This window comes from Ceratosolen solmsi, unplaced genomic scaffold, assembly GCF_000503995.2.
Source record: "Ceratosolen solmsi marchali unplaced genomic scaffold, CerSol_1.0 scaffold6, whole genome shotgun sequence".
NCBI lineage: Eukaryota > Metazoa > Arthropoda > Insecta > Hymenoptera > Agaonidae > Ceratosolen > Ceratosolen solmsi.
The window spans coordinates 13,357,421-13,376,485 of NW_011948414.1; the positions used below are offsets into that span (position 1 = coordinate 13,357,421).

Here is a 19,065-nt window from a genome sequence, read left to right on the forward strand (position 1 = left end):
GGTGGAAGGGCTGTGCAAGAGACGTGAGAGTTGTCTATTTATGCTTTTATTATCTAATTGATTACACTATTGACATATGGGTGTTATAAAATCTTCTTGAATCTAATGTGAAGATGCGATTTCTTAAACAGCTTCTTGTATAGGAGGTGTCACTACACGAGATGCTCTTGAAATCGTTTATTTATGAAGTTGTGCCGATCATCGGCATCGGCGAGCAAGAAATAATGAGGCTTCACGGATAGTGTACTCACAGTGATACCTTGATCTGATCCTGGGTTGAGTGATCTATCACAAAGCACGCGACAAACACGAACGTGCGTGGTTGTCCGCCCCTCTTGTATGTGAAGTGATAACATCAAGTTGACCACAAAAAACACGCAGCAAACACTAACGTGTGTGGTCGGTTTTCCTGTCGACGGTTTAATAGTAAGGTTGATGTATCTTCTTCTAGTCAGTGGATCTCCGCAAGTACTTTGGTCACTAGCTTACCAATTCGTACAAGTGCGTAAAGTTCCTTCCCGACCTGCTGCTTCTCTATAGAATAGCCCCTTTCGAACTGAACTTTTCATGAGATATCCCTTGGCTGCCCCCGCTAGTCGTTGCTTCAATTTTGTTATTTGTGACAGCGACTTTTCGCTGCCTTGTTCCCATCTTTAAAGCCTCTTGCTATGAGTCCCCACTCAAGGAGCTTCTGATCTTAGTTTTACAATCAGAGCGCGCCGCTTTTCGACGGCATGATGAATATGCACACCCCTTTTCCCACTTCATAAGAAATTAGGCTTAAACAATGAGAATATCGAAGGAGTATATCTGGCGGCAATGTGTGAAGTGGAAGATTTGCCCCTCTCCGGGACTCATTGTGGTGGGGGTGATTTTTGGTCAAGCATCTTCGCTTGCCCTATGCAAGCAGCAACATTTGTTGTACTTGACATTGTTGTACATGCTTATGACATGCTTGCTGGTGGCATTGAAGGCACATGTGCGGCGCAGATTATCGGACGTCGTACATGCCGGGTTTCGGGTTGCAATGAATTTTAAGCCTCAAAATATACTCGAGTAAACAGTCTCGCAGGGTTTTGATGGTAAGTCGCAAGGGTCGTTTATTGCATTCAAAACAATTACTACGTCTGTAGTACGAAGAGCAATAAAGTGTCTGTTTACGAGTAAGTTCCAGATGTACTAACCTTTTTCGAGCCTCCAGCAACCTTGGCAAGACTTTCACAGATTTTATGTCCGTTCGAGAATTCTTTTTATGATAGCCGTTGAAATTTTCTTAATGAATACAATTCGAGGGATTTCTTTTCACTCTCGAATAATCAGTATTATTTGAGAAATTATACAGATATACTCTAATTTTTAAAAATAAAATTTTTTAATAATAAATAATTTCATGTAATTAATTTTAATAAAAGAATATATTTATTAATATATTATTAAACAATTTATTAAATAGAAAAACATATACTTGACGATATGCTAAAAAAAATTCGTACCTGTAAAATGTTCAGCAAATTCTTGTTCTATTCTTAAAGAGCGATAGTAAATTTTCTTTGCTTGATCTTCTGTAATTTTTTTATTAATATTCCTGAAAAAAATAGATTTGATGCAAAATATAATTAATTTCCTCAAATAATTAATAATTGTTACGATGTATAAATATTTTATTAAACAATTATTGAAAAGTGTAATAATTTATTAATAATACAGCAATGTAATATAAATTACCATTGGTTTATATAACTTCTTTATGTTTAATGGTACTGGAAGATTTTCTGGCAGATGTTGTAACAATGATATAAGAATATTTGAGATTTTCGATAATTAATGGAGTGTTTCAATGGGTATAAAATATAACTATATAAAAAATATTTTATTAATAATTTTATCTAATTTTTGATAGTTATGTAAATTTTTTATAGATACATATTATTACATTGTTTATTCATCGTATTTTATGATTTTTTTAAAAATAAAAATATAATAAAAAACGAGTAAATATATCAACTAAAATTTAAATAAATTGAATAATTGTATATTATAACAAAGTACGAGGTAAGACAGATTGATATAATTTTAGTTATAAAATATATAAAATAAATTCAATTAAAACCTACAATAATACGAAGTTCACTCATTTATAAGTATCGACCAAGCGCTAAGTACATTCATTAGTATTTTAATGAAACAAATCAATTTCTTTAAAAGTAGACCTTTATCGGCATACTTAAATAAATAACTTTCTCTCTCTATATATATATATATATATATATTCTGTAAAAGGATTATCAGAATAGCATACTTTAAGTACTAATTTATTTCTGAAATTATAACGTGGAAAGGCCTGGTTTATATCATTAAATTAAAGAAGTGTAATAGTAGTAAAAGTAGATGTTACAATATTTACAGAGATCTGATCAATATCATTATAGATGTAAAATATTTCTGCATAATTCCATTATATAAAATGCCCAACTATTATTGTACTATGAAGCAGCAAATCCAGAATAGCGAATATTCAACTGGTATTAAATTAAAAAATGGTAATATAATTAATATTTATTAATAACTATATTTAATAGTCATTTGAAATAGTAAACGATACCAATAGAAATAAATAAATAACAAATGGTAAATAATAGTTGTTGAATAGAAAACTTATATCAATAAGAACGAAGGTTATATATCTATATATTATAAGATTAATACTTTAATGATAATTATACAGTACTCTTAGTTTTAAAGTACAAATTCATTTTTGTATAGTTATTACTAATTGCTTTGATTTATCAGTTTATTTTTTATTTTTGTCTATTTTTATTAACATACATAGAAATTATTGGAATCTTCGATATCCTTCATTTCTCTTCTGAGTGACCAATAATATGAGAGAACTGGTATAGTGAGACACCTATTAAGCAATTTTTACACTATTTCATGGTTTGTATATCATACCATCGTTACCAAATATATCTCATCATAAACGTCATTGTTCATTATCTTTTCATGTAATGCTCATTTTTTGAAAACTTCTAATCTTTATGATGTATACAGATTGACCAGCTTCAATATTATGTATGAGCTACATTGACGTATCTTTGTACTTTATTTTAAAGATACTATATCAACGTTAATCTCTTTAGCTACAATTTGATCTCAAATCATCCAATACGTTAAATTAAATTTTGATTGTAGATTCAATTATAAATAAATTTGAATCATAAGATTATATTATAAAATTTGAGATTTTTAATAAACTTTCTTCACGAGCTAGCTCAAACAAACATTGATATTTTATATATTGTTCCATTATAATAACAGTACTATTATATTATAAAATTAATTCATTAATTTTAAGCAAAATAGAATTAAAAAAAATATTACTGAAATACTCACATTACAGATTCTAATGATGGTACTTTAATAAATAATGCTATTGGATAGAGATGTGCAGCATATAGTCTTTTAATTGCATTTCCACTAACATCAAGAATACAGTGTTTACCCTGAAATAAATATTGTTAATAAAATTCTGAAATTTAATTATTATGTATAAATATTAGTGCAAATTCCTAATTAATAAATATATGAGTTTCATAAAACATTATTGTAATAGCTGTCGAAGCTATTATTAGTATTATTCAAATTTAAATTAAAAATCAATATTTTCTTTCATTACATGTATACATATTGTTCAAAATGTTCCGTTCCGATGTTCCAGCTCGTTTTACCAAGACCGGTTCGAGGGATACAAATTGTTACCATTGACAACTCGGAGACCACGGGATATAGTGTGGTAGCGATGTTAAGTCAAGTGGAAGGGATTCAATATTAATACATCTAGTTGTTACTCTTTAGTAGTTGTTAATACGTTTTTTTCAAATACAGGGATGATTATTATTACTGTTACCAATTGTTAAACTCTTGTTGGGTATATTACGATTGCGATGCCAAGTGTATACTTGTTATAGTAAAACTGCTTGTTTTTTCTGCTATGAGCGCTGAATGGCGCCAAAATTGGCTTGTCGACACTCCCTCTGTGCGTATGAGCGCGTGCTTGATTGAGGTTATAGTCGACAAGGTGGGCGCGAAATGAGCGAAGGTTGATTCTAACAGATTACACTTTTAATCGTAGCAAACGCACCTTAACCCTGAGGTAATCGGATGTTCTAGTTTTCTCTCTTGGCGTAGTGCACTAATGTTATTTCTTGGGAAGTAAGAGGTCGTAAGGCTCTTAACACCTTATAGAGAATACCACATTTGGTGTCTGCTATAAGCGCTGAATGGCGCGAAGAATGGCCTCTTTAGCGCAGGACTCGAACTAGGAATAAAGTTAGGTCGGCAGGGTACGCGCAAATGACGCGAAGACTTAGCAACACGTGCTGTTCTACGCACTGCCTTCTCCTGTTAGAAAGCCTCAATCTATTATGTTTGTTCTACGCTGACTGGCGTGAAGATCGACTTCATGAGCAGCGGACGGATGATAATTGGTTGATATTACTTACGAAGACTAATCGTAGACTCAGTCAAGGCACTTTCCACTTCCTATTTGAATAATGACATTATCGAGAGTAATTAAATCTTGAAATTGTCTCTCTTAAATACATTCACTAACAATGGTTTTCACTTGGGATCCCTTCCCCTTTTATTGTGTCCAATCTGAGCACGGTTTTTGGGCAGCATGATTGGGCATGCACGCCTCTTTTCCTACTTCCAAAGAATTTAGGTTTTGGCGATGATAACATCGAAAAAGTGTATGCTCGGTCCTCTCTTGGACTTAACTTCTTGGTCAAGCGTCGTCGCTTAGCTCGCGCGAGAGGCAATATTCGGCGTACTTGACAACAATGTATGCATTGTGTCTCGTGTCATTGAAACCATACGTATGTTATAGACTGAAAAATAAATAATTCTTATTATTAAGTACTATTAAAACTGTCTATTGTCTAATTCTTTACTATTCTGCAAAGTATTTAAGATATTAAATGTTTGTCAAATTTTGAATACAAATTATACAATTACTTATTTGTATATTGATGAAATAACATTTTACTTTTATATTATATAATTTATTATAACAAGTATAAGTATGTACTGTAATGATACATTTATATTTAATTGTTTCTTGAGTATTTTATGCTGTTTTAGCGAATAACTAAATTTTCAATACTAATTACCTTTTCTGCAACTTCTCTTACAGAAGCAATAGAAGTACCATATAGGTTTTCATTATATTGTCCGGCTTCAATAAAGAAATGATTTTGAATATCACGCTCCATGTCTTCTCGAGAAACTATAAAATAATAATCTCGCCCATCTATTTCCGTATCTTTTTTTGGTCGTGTGGTATCTATAATATTAATATATAAACAAATAAAACAATTTTATATTTATAATACATTTGTTAATAGCATTATTAAATAATATAGTTTTTTAATAAAATAATATTTTAATTTTAAATAAATTATTTTTTGATTTTATATTAAACGAATATTTTATTAAAATTTTAAAATAAACAATGTATTACTACAAAAATATTATTATAGTAATTGATGCACAAATATAATTATGTTCAGAAATTTTAATTATCGATTTTTTAATAGCTGACAACAAAAGAGCCGATTATGGTTCTGGAACCAATAGGTAAGACAGTGGTGCGAGAAATAATGGAGGTGATTGTACATTTGTATCATTTCGGATGTACTGGCTTTTCCGAACCTTCAACGACCGTTGGAGATTTTTCTTAGAAGTCATGACCGTTGAATCATTTCTCCAAAATAATAACCATTCGGGTTTTTCCTTGAAATGATATCCATTGGGATTTTTCCCCAAATGATAACATTCGAGAGATTCTCTGAATCTCCAAGATAAATTTCCACATTATTAATAATATATTAATATTAATATAGATATTAATAATATTAAATATTGAAATATCGTTATTTACAATTAATTTTTACAATTATATTCTCAATTTTTGTTCAATTGTTTTTACTATTTTATACTAAAAAGTTTTTATTCTAAATAAAACTACTTGACTTGAACTGAAATATTACTAGAACATCATCTAACACTATATTTACTTTTCTTGATCAAAGTAGTATATTTGAATATAAGTTATTTTAATATTAATTATAAAAAATATTAATAAATCATAATCTACATAGCAATAAAAGAAATTATTAAAGCGAATTGTTACGGATTGCAGTAGTTTCTAAGCAAAATAAAAAGTGGGAGAGGTATGAGCGCGCGAGCATTTGTTTTGTAAAAACTGACTAACGAATTCAAAGAATGCTATAACAGAAAAACTCGAATATACTACTATAATTCCAAAAGTAATAACAAATGAACTCTACGAGGTTATGCCCTGTTTACGTCGCGACAAATATCAGCCTAGCAACGATCACCTATGCAATTTCAACGCAGCTTGTTTATACAAGAATATTCAAGGAGCTGCACATGACGGTCTCATCCTTCTACTAGTTCAATCAAGCAATCATCAAGATTAAATTATTGTTCTACAAGTCCACGCCATTTACACAGAGATCGCCTTAAATTGACATAAATCGTTTTCTTACAAGTCAAATACCACTTATATAGAGGTCACATCCAATACACAACGATCTATCTCCACACACGTAAGCTACGCTATTACACACGTCCTTACGTACCATCAATACAACTGAAATCGACTCCACACACGTAAGCTACGTTATTACACACGTTCTTCCGAATCACTAACACACGACTCCGTGAACTGAGTAAGCAGCAATACCAAAACCACGGCATCATTACCATTCATCAGTGACGTCATACACCAGCGGCCCACTCAAGCCTCTCCAGCTCATCGGTAGCGGTAACGGCGGCATCAATTCTCCTCAACAGTGGCGTCATACACCAGCGCCCCACTCAAGCCTCTCCAACTCATCGGTAACGGTAACGGCGACATCAATTCTCCTCAACAGTGACGTTACATACCAACGCCACCACCCAGGTCTCTCCAGCGTATCGGTAGCAGCAATCGGTGGCGTCAATCACGCACCATACCACAAGAATACACTTATAAGATTATCATCACTCATATTACCTGAAGAAACTCTCACCTATTTATTCTATCATACACTCATTCGATATTAATAGATTATTAACTATTCGTTATTTATTATATTCAATAAAAGGGAAAATCAACTCATATAAAGGCAGTATTGAATTATTGCATTGTCCATTCCACTTGCCAGCAAGCCTCCCTTCACCATCTCAGGGAAGCGTTTTTAGTCTGATCTCAGACACGAATGAATATGTAAATTAAAAAACGATTAATTATACGTTATTTTTAATTTTAGATTTTAGAAACAAAATATATAATATATAATATAAAATACTTACGTGGAATACAACTACCAAATTTTTCTGGAAATTGAGTGATTAGATCATCGTTTATTCTATCTTTCATTGGTCCAAGGATAATAACTGGTCTTGTATAATTGATTTTTATTTTTTTAACTTTGTCATATGTCAAAATATTATCTTCGCTACCTAATTTATATAATCAAATTATTATAAAAATTATTTATAAAAATATAATCAAATTAAAATAAAAATGATTAAATACATATAATTAAATTTTTATAATGTATACAAAATATTTTAAATTATAATACACATTTTTAATATATTGTATATATATTAAGATATCAATTTTTGGTATATTACAAAAAATATATTTAAATTTTTTATTGTTTTTTTTTTTAAATAAATCTATGTCCATATTATAATTATTAAAATTTTGACGAATTACTATTATATAATTTTTCCTTGTAAATGATTTTACCAACTGTATCAATGAACAAATAAAAATTAAGTAATTTATAAATTTAGATAAATTTTTCAAATTAAATTTTGCAATTTTTGAAGAGTATTATTAGTTATTTTATCTATTCAAAAGAAAGTAAATAAAAATTAATATATAATACATAAAATTTTATAATTATATGATTAGATTTGTTTCCATTTATATATTTTTTAAGTATTTGTCGAAATTTCAAGTATTTCAAGTTGTTTTCTTGTAAAGTCTGTATATATATAACTGTACACATGTAAAAAAATTTATTTTAGATATGATAAGATAGTTTTACGATTAATATCACCATCATATCTTCATAAGCTATTATACTTTAATTTTAGCGTATAGATAATTTATCTGCGATACAGCATCACATATTTTTGAATTGAAATGCTAATATTATTGTAGTTGTCAAAAAAACTATAACATTGATTTTTTGAACTAAAAGTTTTTGTATAAATTCGGCACGAGTATAAAATTATTATAATTTCCCGTTTTTAATAATTAAGATAAAATCGGAAATCCGTAAATCTTATATATTTACTTACTTCATAGCGTGTATAGAATATTTTAATCCTATTTATAATGTAAAAAATGAAAAAAATAATATCAAAGAGAAAGCGAAGATATTTCGCTCATATTTTATTAAAAGTTATCTTTAATATCGAAATTGATAATATAAATATTCATTGAAAATTCTAATTTTTATTGTAATACACTTGCTTCTACAATGGGAACCCCTTATATGATTTGGCTTATATGAAATTTTCCTATATCTACACCACTGAATTATTTGTAACTCTTTGTGTGAAGACACAGTAGATGATTTACATGTATATTATTTGTATAAAGTCGATGTTACTTAAACACCAGATGATGATTTTTAACATTTATTTTTTAGTGCATAAAACGATAAAAATATTTACAATTGAAAAACTACTGCTTATTTATAATACTTTACAATTATTACTTCAAAATAATGTTCTTATAATGATTTTTTGCATTGCTAAATGAAATAAAGTATCTACTTTGGTAAATTACCACAGACAAGATTTTTGCGAATAAGTTTTTACTATTTTCTACTTAATGTTCTACATCAGTATTTAAAATTAATTAATATTGTTCAAATTTTCTTAATACTTACATAATTGTTGATTGGTTTCTTCATCATCATCTTTTTCTAAATAAACTAATGTCAATTCTTCCATATAAGGTAATTCCACACGATATAAAATTTCTTTGCTGCCATTATCTAAATCATTTGCATTCATTTGAATAATGATTAGTATGTAAAATTTTTATGAATGAAAGCGAGGATGCATAAAATATACATTATACGTATAAAATAATTTCGGAAAGAAAATTTTATGTTTTTCTTTTACTCAAATTAACAGAATTAATATAAATATAATTTTAGTACACAAGCAATAATTCTTTATAACTCTTTAGATTATGAAAAATGTAAAGCTTATACTTTATTATTTTAGATAATTATTTATTTCTGCATCTTATATTTTATGATAAATTTTATTTTATAAACTTTTTGGAAAATTTTTATAATTTTTACTGACATCTAATTTTTTCATTTGTGTATGTTTGAAATTGAGTGTTTGCTTTGTGGCTCGATCTGCCAATGCAATAGCTCAGTGAATTAGTCTCTCGCCGTAGCGATTAGAAGGAAAAGGCACAAGTGGAAGGGCTGAAAATATTATGTAATATATATTTTAAATGAAGATATTGTTTTATTCTGGTTTATGAATTATTAGAATATTGCAGTTTTGTTGGTTGCTTCAAGTAAGAGAGAGAGAGAGAGAGAGAGAGAGAGAGAAGTATTCTAATGCAGTAATGAGGGTGCTTCCTTGTGTCCTTGGTTGTCGTTGATGCTATGGAAATTGCTGTGGATGTTGAGTATTGAGTTTATGCTGATGGGAAGGTGGTAATGGTAATCAATTAGGCTTCGTAGGGAGAGTAAGCATACTTAATAGGAGAGAATACGGTATTCTCAGCGGTAGTTGTAACGTAAGTCGACCATACTCCAAAGGAAGTATGGAAATATTAGAGTTAGTCACACGCAAAAAGATTAAATCATAAACAGTTCCTTTGAGGACAGAAGGATATAATAATAGATAGTTATAGCCCACTATTTGAGAATCTATAGTCTGACCTTGACAATGTAATTACATGCGGGGGGGGGGGACGTACTGTCTCTAGCCTCATTGGCTTGAGAGGGCGTATTTCGTCACCTGTCTCGACTGGTTGTATTATAGTCTTGACAATGTAATTACATGTAGGGGGTGAAAGCACGATCTCCGGCCTGGTCGGCCTGAGAGACCGTAGCGTTACCTGTGCAGGCCTTATACGTGGCGTAATTCGAGCGTGGATGACTAGCTTGTACAAATAATAACAGGATGTACCTTATGAACTACCGACAGTGCATGCTGAATGGCTTCGTGGCTGGCGCACCTTATTGATTACAATTTTAATGGCTTCACTGTTAAATTGCTAACCTGTTGCAGCATATTCTTATAATAATGCACGTATGTTTTATAAATCGATTGTCTGATATGGGGCTGCGATTCGTGTGGTCACAAGTGAAAACTGATACTATATGTATGTGAAAATGCACTGATTAATAATAACAGATCAATGAGCGAGGTGTAGAATTACAGTGAGCTATAATTGATAACTGAGTAGATAGTAAAAACACCGTGAGCCAGGTGCGTTGTGACTGATTGGATGTTAAAAGTACAGTGCGCGTCGCGTGCCGAGCTGCTCTTAAATATTCACAATATGCCGAAAATCATAGTGACCTCAGAGAACGAAGCTCTGGAATGTTCTAGAAGCGTCGAAAGATACAGCCTTGGAAGGTTCTAGAAGATTCATCGGCGTTGCTATGCGGAAATATTATCGAATCTTAGAATTTAAGGCATAGGAAAATTCCCAAATTCGCTAAGTCGTATTTACGAACATGAATGTCCGAGAGCTTGTAAATTTCCCAATTTTAAAAACTGCTGAAACTGCTTCAATCCCGAACAGTGTATAAGTAATAGCATATATCAATTTTAGAATTTTTCGTAATTGTGATAGAATCATAAAAATGTTATTGTATATATTTGTTTTTCTGCTTAACATAATTAGTAGCTATTAGATTAGCATGAAATATGTAGAAGTATAGTGTACATTAGGTAATCGTTTTATGCAGTATTATATATTTCTATAAAAATGATTATATATTATTTGGAATTCCAGCCACTCGGATGATCAGGAGACCAAGCTGATTGGATCAGACCGTACCACCGGTTTAATGCTGGAAAGGGGGAATGAGTGAGAGATTAATGCATAAATGAGAATTGTTGAGGTTGTCGCAACCTGGTCTTTTTGTACTGTAGGCTTTTATTGTATCAGCGAAACGTAACAGTAATTCTGGGAGTTAAGCTTCACGAGAGACGCGTGGCTAAACGGCGTCCTCTTCATAGGTCTGATAATAATTAAGTTGCAGAGAACTTACCGATAATGTCGGCGCTGAGCCGCAATAATAAATGATATAAATAATTTGCTGGAGATGCCAGATTATACCGGTGTCCTCAAAGCGGTCTGACAAGAGTCAAGTTGTGGGGGGCATACCGCTAGCTGGCCAGCAATAAATAATATAAACAAATGAGTGTATCTTGCATGGATTCCCGTAGACAAACGTATAGAACTTTTACTAGGTGTGACTTGCACTGTACGACTGGTTTCTTCGATGTGCACTGCTCTTTATATATGATCGTAGATATTTAGAATCTGGCACTAATACCTTTAGTGTTACTGTGCCGAAGCTTTCTTACGTACCCATAGAGTTTCAATTCTCGAAAATTCTGTCAAATTCTCGGAAATAAAGCTTTGGCCGGCTTGAGGCTTTTGCGTAATTGCTATACGGATATATTTCAGGACTTTCTTAGGCAAAGGCTTTAACGTTTATCGTGAATTTTCGTAGCGAATTTTTCTAATATTGCGAATTATAATGACTTTAAATTTCATGAAATAAATTTTTATTGTTGGGTGCACCAATCCCAAACATATATATATATATTATAACTTAAATAAAATCGATTATTTGTTGTGCTATTAGCAAAAATGAAAATAGTTTAAAATTGATTTTTATAAATGTTCTTTTATTTTAAGGTATTAAATTAATTGAAATAAGTTCTGTATACTAGGTAATGCTGTAATATGAAGTATGTTAGAAATATTTATTATTGATTTAATATAAATGTTTATGTTTTGAAGTTTACATTCAGTAAAATATTTATTAATATAATTAATATTAATATAAAATTTATATATAATTTAATAAAAATTTTAATATTCCATTTATAAGTATACTGCTAAAGGTTACTGAATAGTAATTATTTCATTCGATTAACAGAGCATACATTTTTTTATTTAAGTAGCAGTTGCAAATTTGTTTGGAAATTAGACAAGAAAATTTTATGCAAATAAAGTAAGTCTTAACATTTTTTATTATACTAATTAGTACAATAGTATTAGTATTATACTAATTATACTAATAATAGTAATTTAAACACTTTTAGTAACTTAACATACATAACTTCAATTATTGGCAGAAACTTGACGAGTAATTAAATTTCATGATAAATACGTCGTAGATATGTTTCCGATTACAGACATTTTATGAAATTTTTTTTTGAATGTTACTGTAAGAACGAAATTATAATAATACAAGAAATTTATTTCCTAACTTCTATACTATAGAATTTATCGATAAGCTTATTAAACATATCTGTTTTCTTTTATACTCCAAATTTTTTTAAAAACTTTATTATATTGATAGATTTATTTACAAATAAAAGCTTGAAATTATTATAATTCAAAAGCAATATATTTTCTAAATTTATGGTTACTTACTGATTATAATTTAATACATACCTTCAATTTTGGCATCATCTTGTGTGTAACATAACATATATGATTCTATAAGAAGAAAAAGGAATTTTAGAATATAACAAATTATTTACAGAGCAATCAAAATACTGATAAATTTCGTAGTAAATTAGTTTTATTAAAAGCTTTTTATTTCTTAAGTATGCAAGTATTTGTACGTTTTAATAAGTTCTAAATTTGTTCATTTCAACTTAAATATTTTTCTTTAAATTTTGAACAATTGAAAATGATAAATTAAAAATAAAAATAAGGAAAAATAACAGTACATCATACAGAAACGTTGTAAGTACAGAGAAAATGTAATTTACGTATATTTAATTTATGCCCATGTTTTCGTAATTCCATAATTATATATAAACTAATATATTATAATCAAATTAATTATGATTTTAACGACGTAAATTTTTTTAAATTACATTTACTATATGTAAAAGTATTTGTAAATCTACAAGTATGAAAGTAGTATCTTAAGAAAACTTATAAACACAACAATATTTTATGTGGATTCAAATTTATAAAAAAACTGATGCATGTAATTTAAATTCATATTTGTTTTAATTCTAATCCATAATAATAACAAAATTAATACTTTAATCACGTTAAAAAGGCATTTCGCACTTAATTTGCTCAATTTGTCTTATCATAATAAATATATATTTAAATAATGTATTGAATGATTATAATATAATGTATTATTAAATATTATTTTGCAAAACTTATTTAAATAAAATGGTTAAAATTAAATATCAACATTGGCAAAATATGTATCTAACAGTTAAACAACAAATTTATCTTTTCTATTTTTAAAGGGAAAAATTACGTCTTACAAAAATACATTTATATTTCTAAAATAAATAAAATGAAATTTAAATTTAAACAATTATTTGTAAATATATTATAAATTATACGGATTGAATTTGAAATTAATTGTGATTTAATAAAAACAATTATCTTCCATGTAAGTAATAACATAATTAATCAATAAATTCTTTATTGCATAATTAAATTAATTAAATTTCTTATTATTATTTTATATTTAAAATATTAAAAATTTTTAATTTACAGTTCTATGAAATAAATAATTTATTTTTTAAAATACTTACGTTCTTGTTGAGAATAATCATCAAACTTTTCGTCCTTATTTTTCATGAATGGAAATTTTCGACTAAACGAATAATTCTTTTTCCTTTTATCTAAAACATTCTGCTGAAATTTAAAAATTATTAAAATTTTATTTTTAGTATTCGGTGGTAATAAAATTTATTATATAAATAAATTAAACATTATTTTAATGCTTAGTGATATTCCAAGTTAAATTCATAACAAAAAATGTTATTATACATTATCTTAATACATTATTTAAATATTGAAAACTAAGAGCATTAACGTATTTTGCTTAATTCATCTTTGTATTGTATTAATGCAATTTTCATTTTCACGATTAAAATAAAATACTATAATATTTATTATTTTAATTGTTAAAATAATATTGCATAATATAATTTACATTATACAATTATTTGTTACTATTTCAATACAACAAAAATATTTATATGAAAGATTTACTTTTATAATCAAGATAAATACATTATTTTAAGTACTAAATACTATGAATTTGAAAATTATGTATTTTTTAAATAAAAAAATCAGCAAAATATCAATGTGAATTCCATAATAAAAATAATTCTGATAATTTTATGAAAATTAATTATAAAGTGAAAATAATTGTTTATAAGTAACCTATCATAAATATGCTTATGTGAATAGTAACTTCGTCGAATACAACTTTCGATCCCGCTGATTTTTAGCCAAAATGTTTTTATATAATTACCAGAATTCTTGACCATATCTATTAACAAATTACCGTATTGATTTAACTTCTGAAATTATTTGATTATTTGAAATATGTTAAATCTTATGGTAACTGAATAAGCATTTTAATATTACGATATTATAAGTAATTTATTCTATAGAATTGTTCTACAAATAAAATATCGAAATTGCACTAGTTATTCTTTGATACTGCTTATACTGTATAGAATGTTTTCTTACTGAATGTAATATGTATATAAAGCTTTGTAAATATTTATATTTAACCATTAGGTATTTTGGATGTTGAAATATATATTACCTAAACATATGCAATTATTTTAATTAACTATTAATGAAATTAGAAACTTTATTCAGTTTTTGTATAAAATTATATTCCATTATTAAAAAAAAAATCAAAATAAAATGGTTTTGTTAATATATAATGTACTAAGATTAATCAAAATGAAATCTGTTACTTTCAACTAGTACTTATGAAATTGTATTTATATTGAAAAATCATGTGATGTTTTCTGAATAACATTTTACACATATTAATATTTGAAAATAATTTTCATTGTCATTATGTTATCGATTAATAAAATGTATATTTATTTTTTCGAGATTCTGAGAATCTCTCGAATTTTATCATTTCTAGGAAAACCCCGACCTTTATAATTTCTGGGAAAACCCCCACTCTCCTTGGACATCCGGAAAAAACCGCTATATCTGAAGAAAAAGAAGTGCACAATCACCTTCATTGTTGCCAGCTAACTAAGCTACAGCGTGGATATTTAAAGCAATCGTAACGCAAGATAGGGGCGATTCAGCCATGAGCTAGTCTGTCAGAAGCTACTCACTCAATCACACTCTCTCAGTGAAGCCATTACACAAGGAATACACGTCAATTCTCGATTGCGCAATAGTTGACAAGCAGTCAAGGGTGCTGACTGCATTACAAGAAAATATTCGACTACAAGAAGCAATGTATCGAAGTAGTCCTTATCACAAAGGGATACCAGTAGTCTCTATTAAGGATAACTATTACAATAATTAAGCCATACCCCCTCCAATTGAGTATGCACAACTCTTTGCTAGTCCTTACAATATTAGAAGGTCTCAATTACATAAATAATTCATACTCCTTTCCAAGAAGTGTGTTTAATCTATTGCTGATCCTTACAAGATCAGCAGCGATATCGTTTTGATTGAACATAGTTTACACTCTCCTGAGAGGCGAATTCAACTCATTAATAATGTAATTGTCAATAATCCATAATAAACGATCTAACAAAATTTGCACACTGTATATCTCTATAGCCCTTCCACTTAAGTACTTACCTAAGCATCCGCTAGGGCGTGCGACTAATTATTATAAAGCTATCGAAACATTGGCAGTTAGAGGCAGAAAATCAAACAGTTTCGAACATTATTATAAAGAAAATTAATTAAACACTATATTGATGTACAAATTCCAATAAAAGTATATACTTTAAAAAAAAGGTGTTTTTCAGAATTAGTTTTTCTAGCTTCACTTTTGTATGATAAAAATGTCTTAAGTAAACAATTTTTCAGCAAATAATTGTTTTATATTTGTAAAGTGAATGTAACAGATAATAATTATTTAAAGCTGCACTTTATATTAGCAAATATACATATTAAATAACTTATATAAATATATATGTACAGACATGACATAAAATTTATAAATTATGAAAAAAATTAACGATTTGATTACTATTTTACCAATTCTCATTAAAGTATATTTAATTTCTTTGTATACCAAATATTGAAGAATAAAATTTAAATCTGTAAATTAAATATAATTAATGAAATAGTAATATATATTTCTTTATATTTTTATATATTATATTTATTTATGTATACTTGTATATATTATATTTGCATGAAATATATTTATTTATTTATATTTGTATATACTATATTTATTTGCTTTTTTATTTTTATGTTAACTTTTTTCATATTAAAATTGTAGTGAATGTTATGGTTTATATTTATTTGTAATATTATTATTCATGTTTATACAATTATATTGTACAAAATAATTAATTCTTTTTCATTATTTTTAATAGAATTTAAATTATCAAAATATAATTTGTAACATAAAGTTTATATATTATACTTACGTAATAAAATCTTTTTATATAATTGATTTTGCATTCTGAAGATTAATTTATATTGTTATAACTCATTAAATATTATTTAATTTATAATCAATATTTATTTTAATATTATTTGTTATATTTTTTGTCATATTTTACTAATTAATTAATCTTATAAAAAAACTATTTATATTACTTTATCAAGAAGAACCGACATATGTCCTTCAAATTTAACAGATCGATCTCTAGCTCGTTGTTTTCTTTCCCAACGTTTACGAGCAGGAATTATACCAAAACCTTCATTATTTTCAGAATAAACTTTTGTTGCTAACCACCATTCATCGTCGCTTGCGTTTGTTACATGTAGAATATCTCCAAATTGAAAAGTGAGTCCATGACTTGGTAAACCATCATCTTTATTGGGATCGTAATCGAAAAGTGCCCTGCAAAATATTAATATTAATTTATATTATATTTATCAATACAAATATTAAATACATAAATGTATACAAATACTATAAAAATCGACGATTAATTGAATAATATGTTAATTTCGATAAATTTATGTTAAGTTCATTCATTTTAGAAACTATAATAAAAATATTAACGAAAATAAAATATAAATTAGGATGAATGAAATAATTACTAAAATTACGAATAAGTATAGGTAGATTTCCTATATCATCGACAATATTAATTATATGCAAGTTTTTAACCAAAAATATGTTATTCTAATTATTTTAAAAATTAAAATAAATAAGACTTAACTTGCCATTTGTTATTTTAATTTTGTTATTAAATTACCTTTTTTAATTAACAGATAATTTGATTATGTAACGTTTAAAAATCATACTTTTTTTTAAATAATAAAATATAATGTCTAAATTCAATACTATATATAATAATATATAATATCAATTATTATTCGAATTAATTTCCAAATACATCGGTATAAAGAAAATTTATTACTACGCAGACAGCTACCAGGACATAAATAAATAATTAAATTCATTGATTACTTTAAAAAGAGGATAATTTATAAATATTATTTTTATTATTTTATATATGTTAATGTTCGATAGCTTTATTATAATTTGAGAATTCTAGGAAAGTAAAGGTTTAGAAAGTTGAAGCATTCCGAGAAACATAGTATTTAAAATTTCCAAAAGCCAAAGGTCTATAATTATAAATTCCGGTCAGTTAAGAATAAAAAATGGTTAGGATAATTTTATTCTATGCCATTATTCTATGAAACAATCATACAATATAATAGAAAGGTATAAGTATTTCGTAATATGTAACTGTTCGAAAATGATGTGGTTTTCTTAGATCGAACTACCAATGCTTCAATAGCTAATTTTTGCCGCCTGCCCTAGCAAATGCTTGGGAAGGAGTTTAGTGGAAGGGCTGTAGAAATATCGTGCTATTTGATGAATACATGATTTATTTTACAGTTTATAATACAATTACATATTGGAGTCTTGGAATCATGTTAAGTTTAATGTGAAGATGAGATTTCATGGAACATTTCTTGTGATGGATGTTTCACTATACAAGATGCTCCTTGAGATCGTGTTGTTATTGTTGATTTTGTAAGGATCAACAATTGAAATAGCATACGTCCCTTGGGCGAGTCTTTCATATTGTTTAATTATTGCTTCATCTCAGTCATGGACGGACTGAATATGGCAATATAGTAGGTCACACAGACTTTGTGTACTCACAGTAATATAGTGGCCTTGATCTAATCCTGAGATGTGTAGTTCATCATGATTTAAACTCCACATGCGGGAGTGCGTGCTTGGTAGTCTGGTCCTTTCGTGGTATGAAGGTGATAGCGTTAACGTCTTTCAACTGTAGTACAGGAGGGTTGATGTATCTTCCTTCTTTCACTGGATTACTTAAAAACTTGGTCACTAGTTTTCACCGATAAGTTAGATTACCCTTCTGACTTGGCTTCCCCACACGGATAATCTATTCCGACTTGGCTTCCCCACACGGATAAGCTATTCCGACTTGGCTTCCCCACACAGACAGCCCTTTGCTGCTATGTCGTCACCATTTTTTAGGTCTCTCGCAATGAGCTCCTGGTCTTAGTTTTCCAATCAGGGCGCGCCGCTTTTAAACGGCATGATTGAAAATGCATGCCCTTTTTTCCACTTTAGAAAAAATTAAGCTTAAACAATGACAATATTGAAAAAGTGTCTCTGGCGGTAGCGCCTGCAAATGGAAGGCTCGCCTCTCTCCGGGACTTAGTGACGTGGGGGGTTTCTTGGTCAAGCGTCTTTGCTTGGCCTATGCAAGCGGCAACATTTGGCGCATTTGACAACAATGTATGTGTTGTCTTATGAC

The 19,065-nt window shown here is 28.3% G+C and overlaps 1 protein-coding gene across 1 annotated transcript in view; it reads right to left on the minus strand.

The window, feature by feature from the left end:
* Positions 1-19,065, minus strand: part of dlg1 (MAGUK family member discs large 1) — a 47,777-nt gene that overhangs the window by 4,218 nt on the left and 24,494 nt on the right. The window contains exons 10-17 of the mRNA XM_011507476.1: positions 16,910-17,156; positions 13,885-13,987; positions 12,767-12,811; positions 8,982-9,089; positions 7,381-7,530; positions 5,172-5,344; positions 3,394-3,503; positions 1,494-1,585 (exon numbers count right to left, since the gene is read on the minus strand). Coding sequence (XP_011505778.1) covers positions 1,494-1,585; positions 3,394-3,503; positions 5,172-5,344; positions 7,381-7,530; positions 8,982-9,089; positions 12,767-12,811; positions 13,885-13,987; positions 16,910-17,156 — 1,028 coding nt within the window. The remainder of the gene's footprint in view (positions 1-1,493; positions 1,586-3,393; positions 3,504-5,171; positions 5,345-7,380; positions 7,531-8,981; positions 9,090-12,766; positions 12,812-13,884; positions 13,988-16,909; positions 17,157-19,065) is intronic.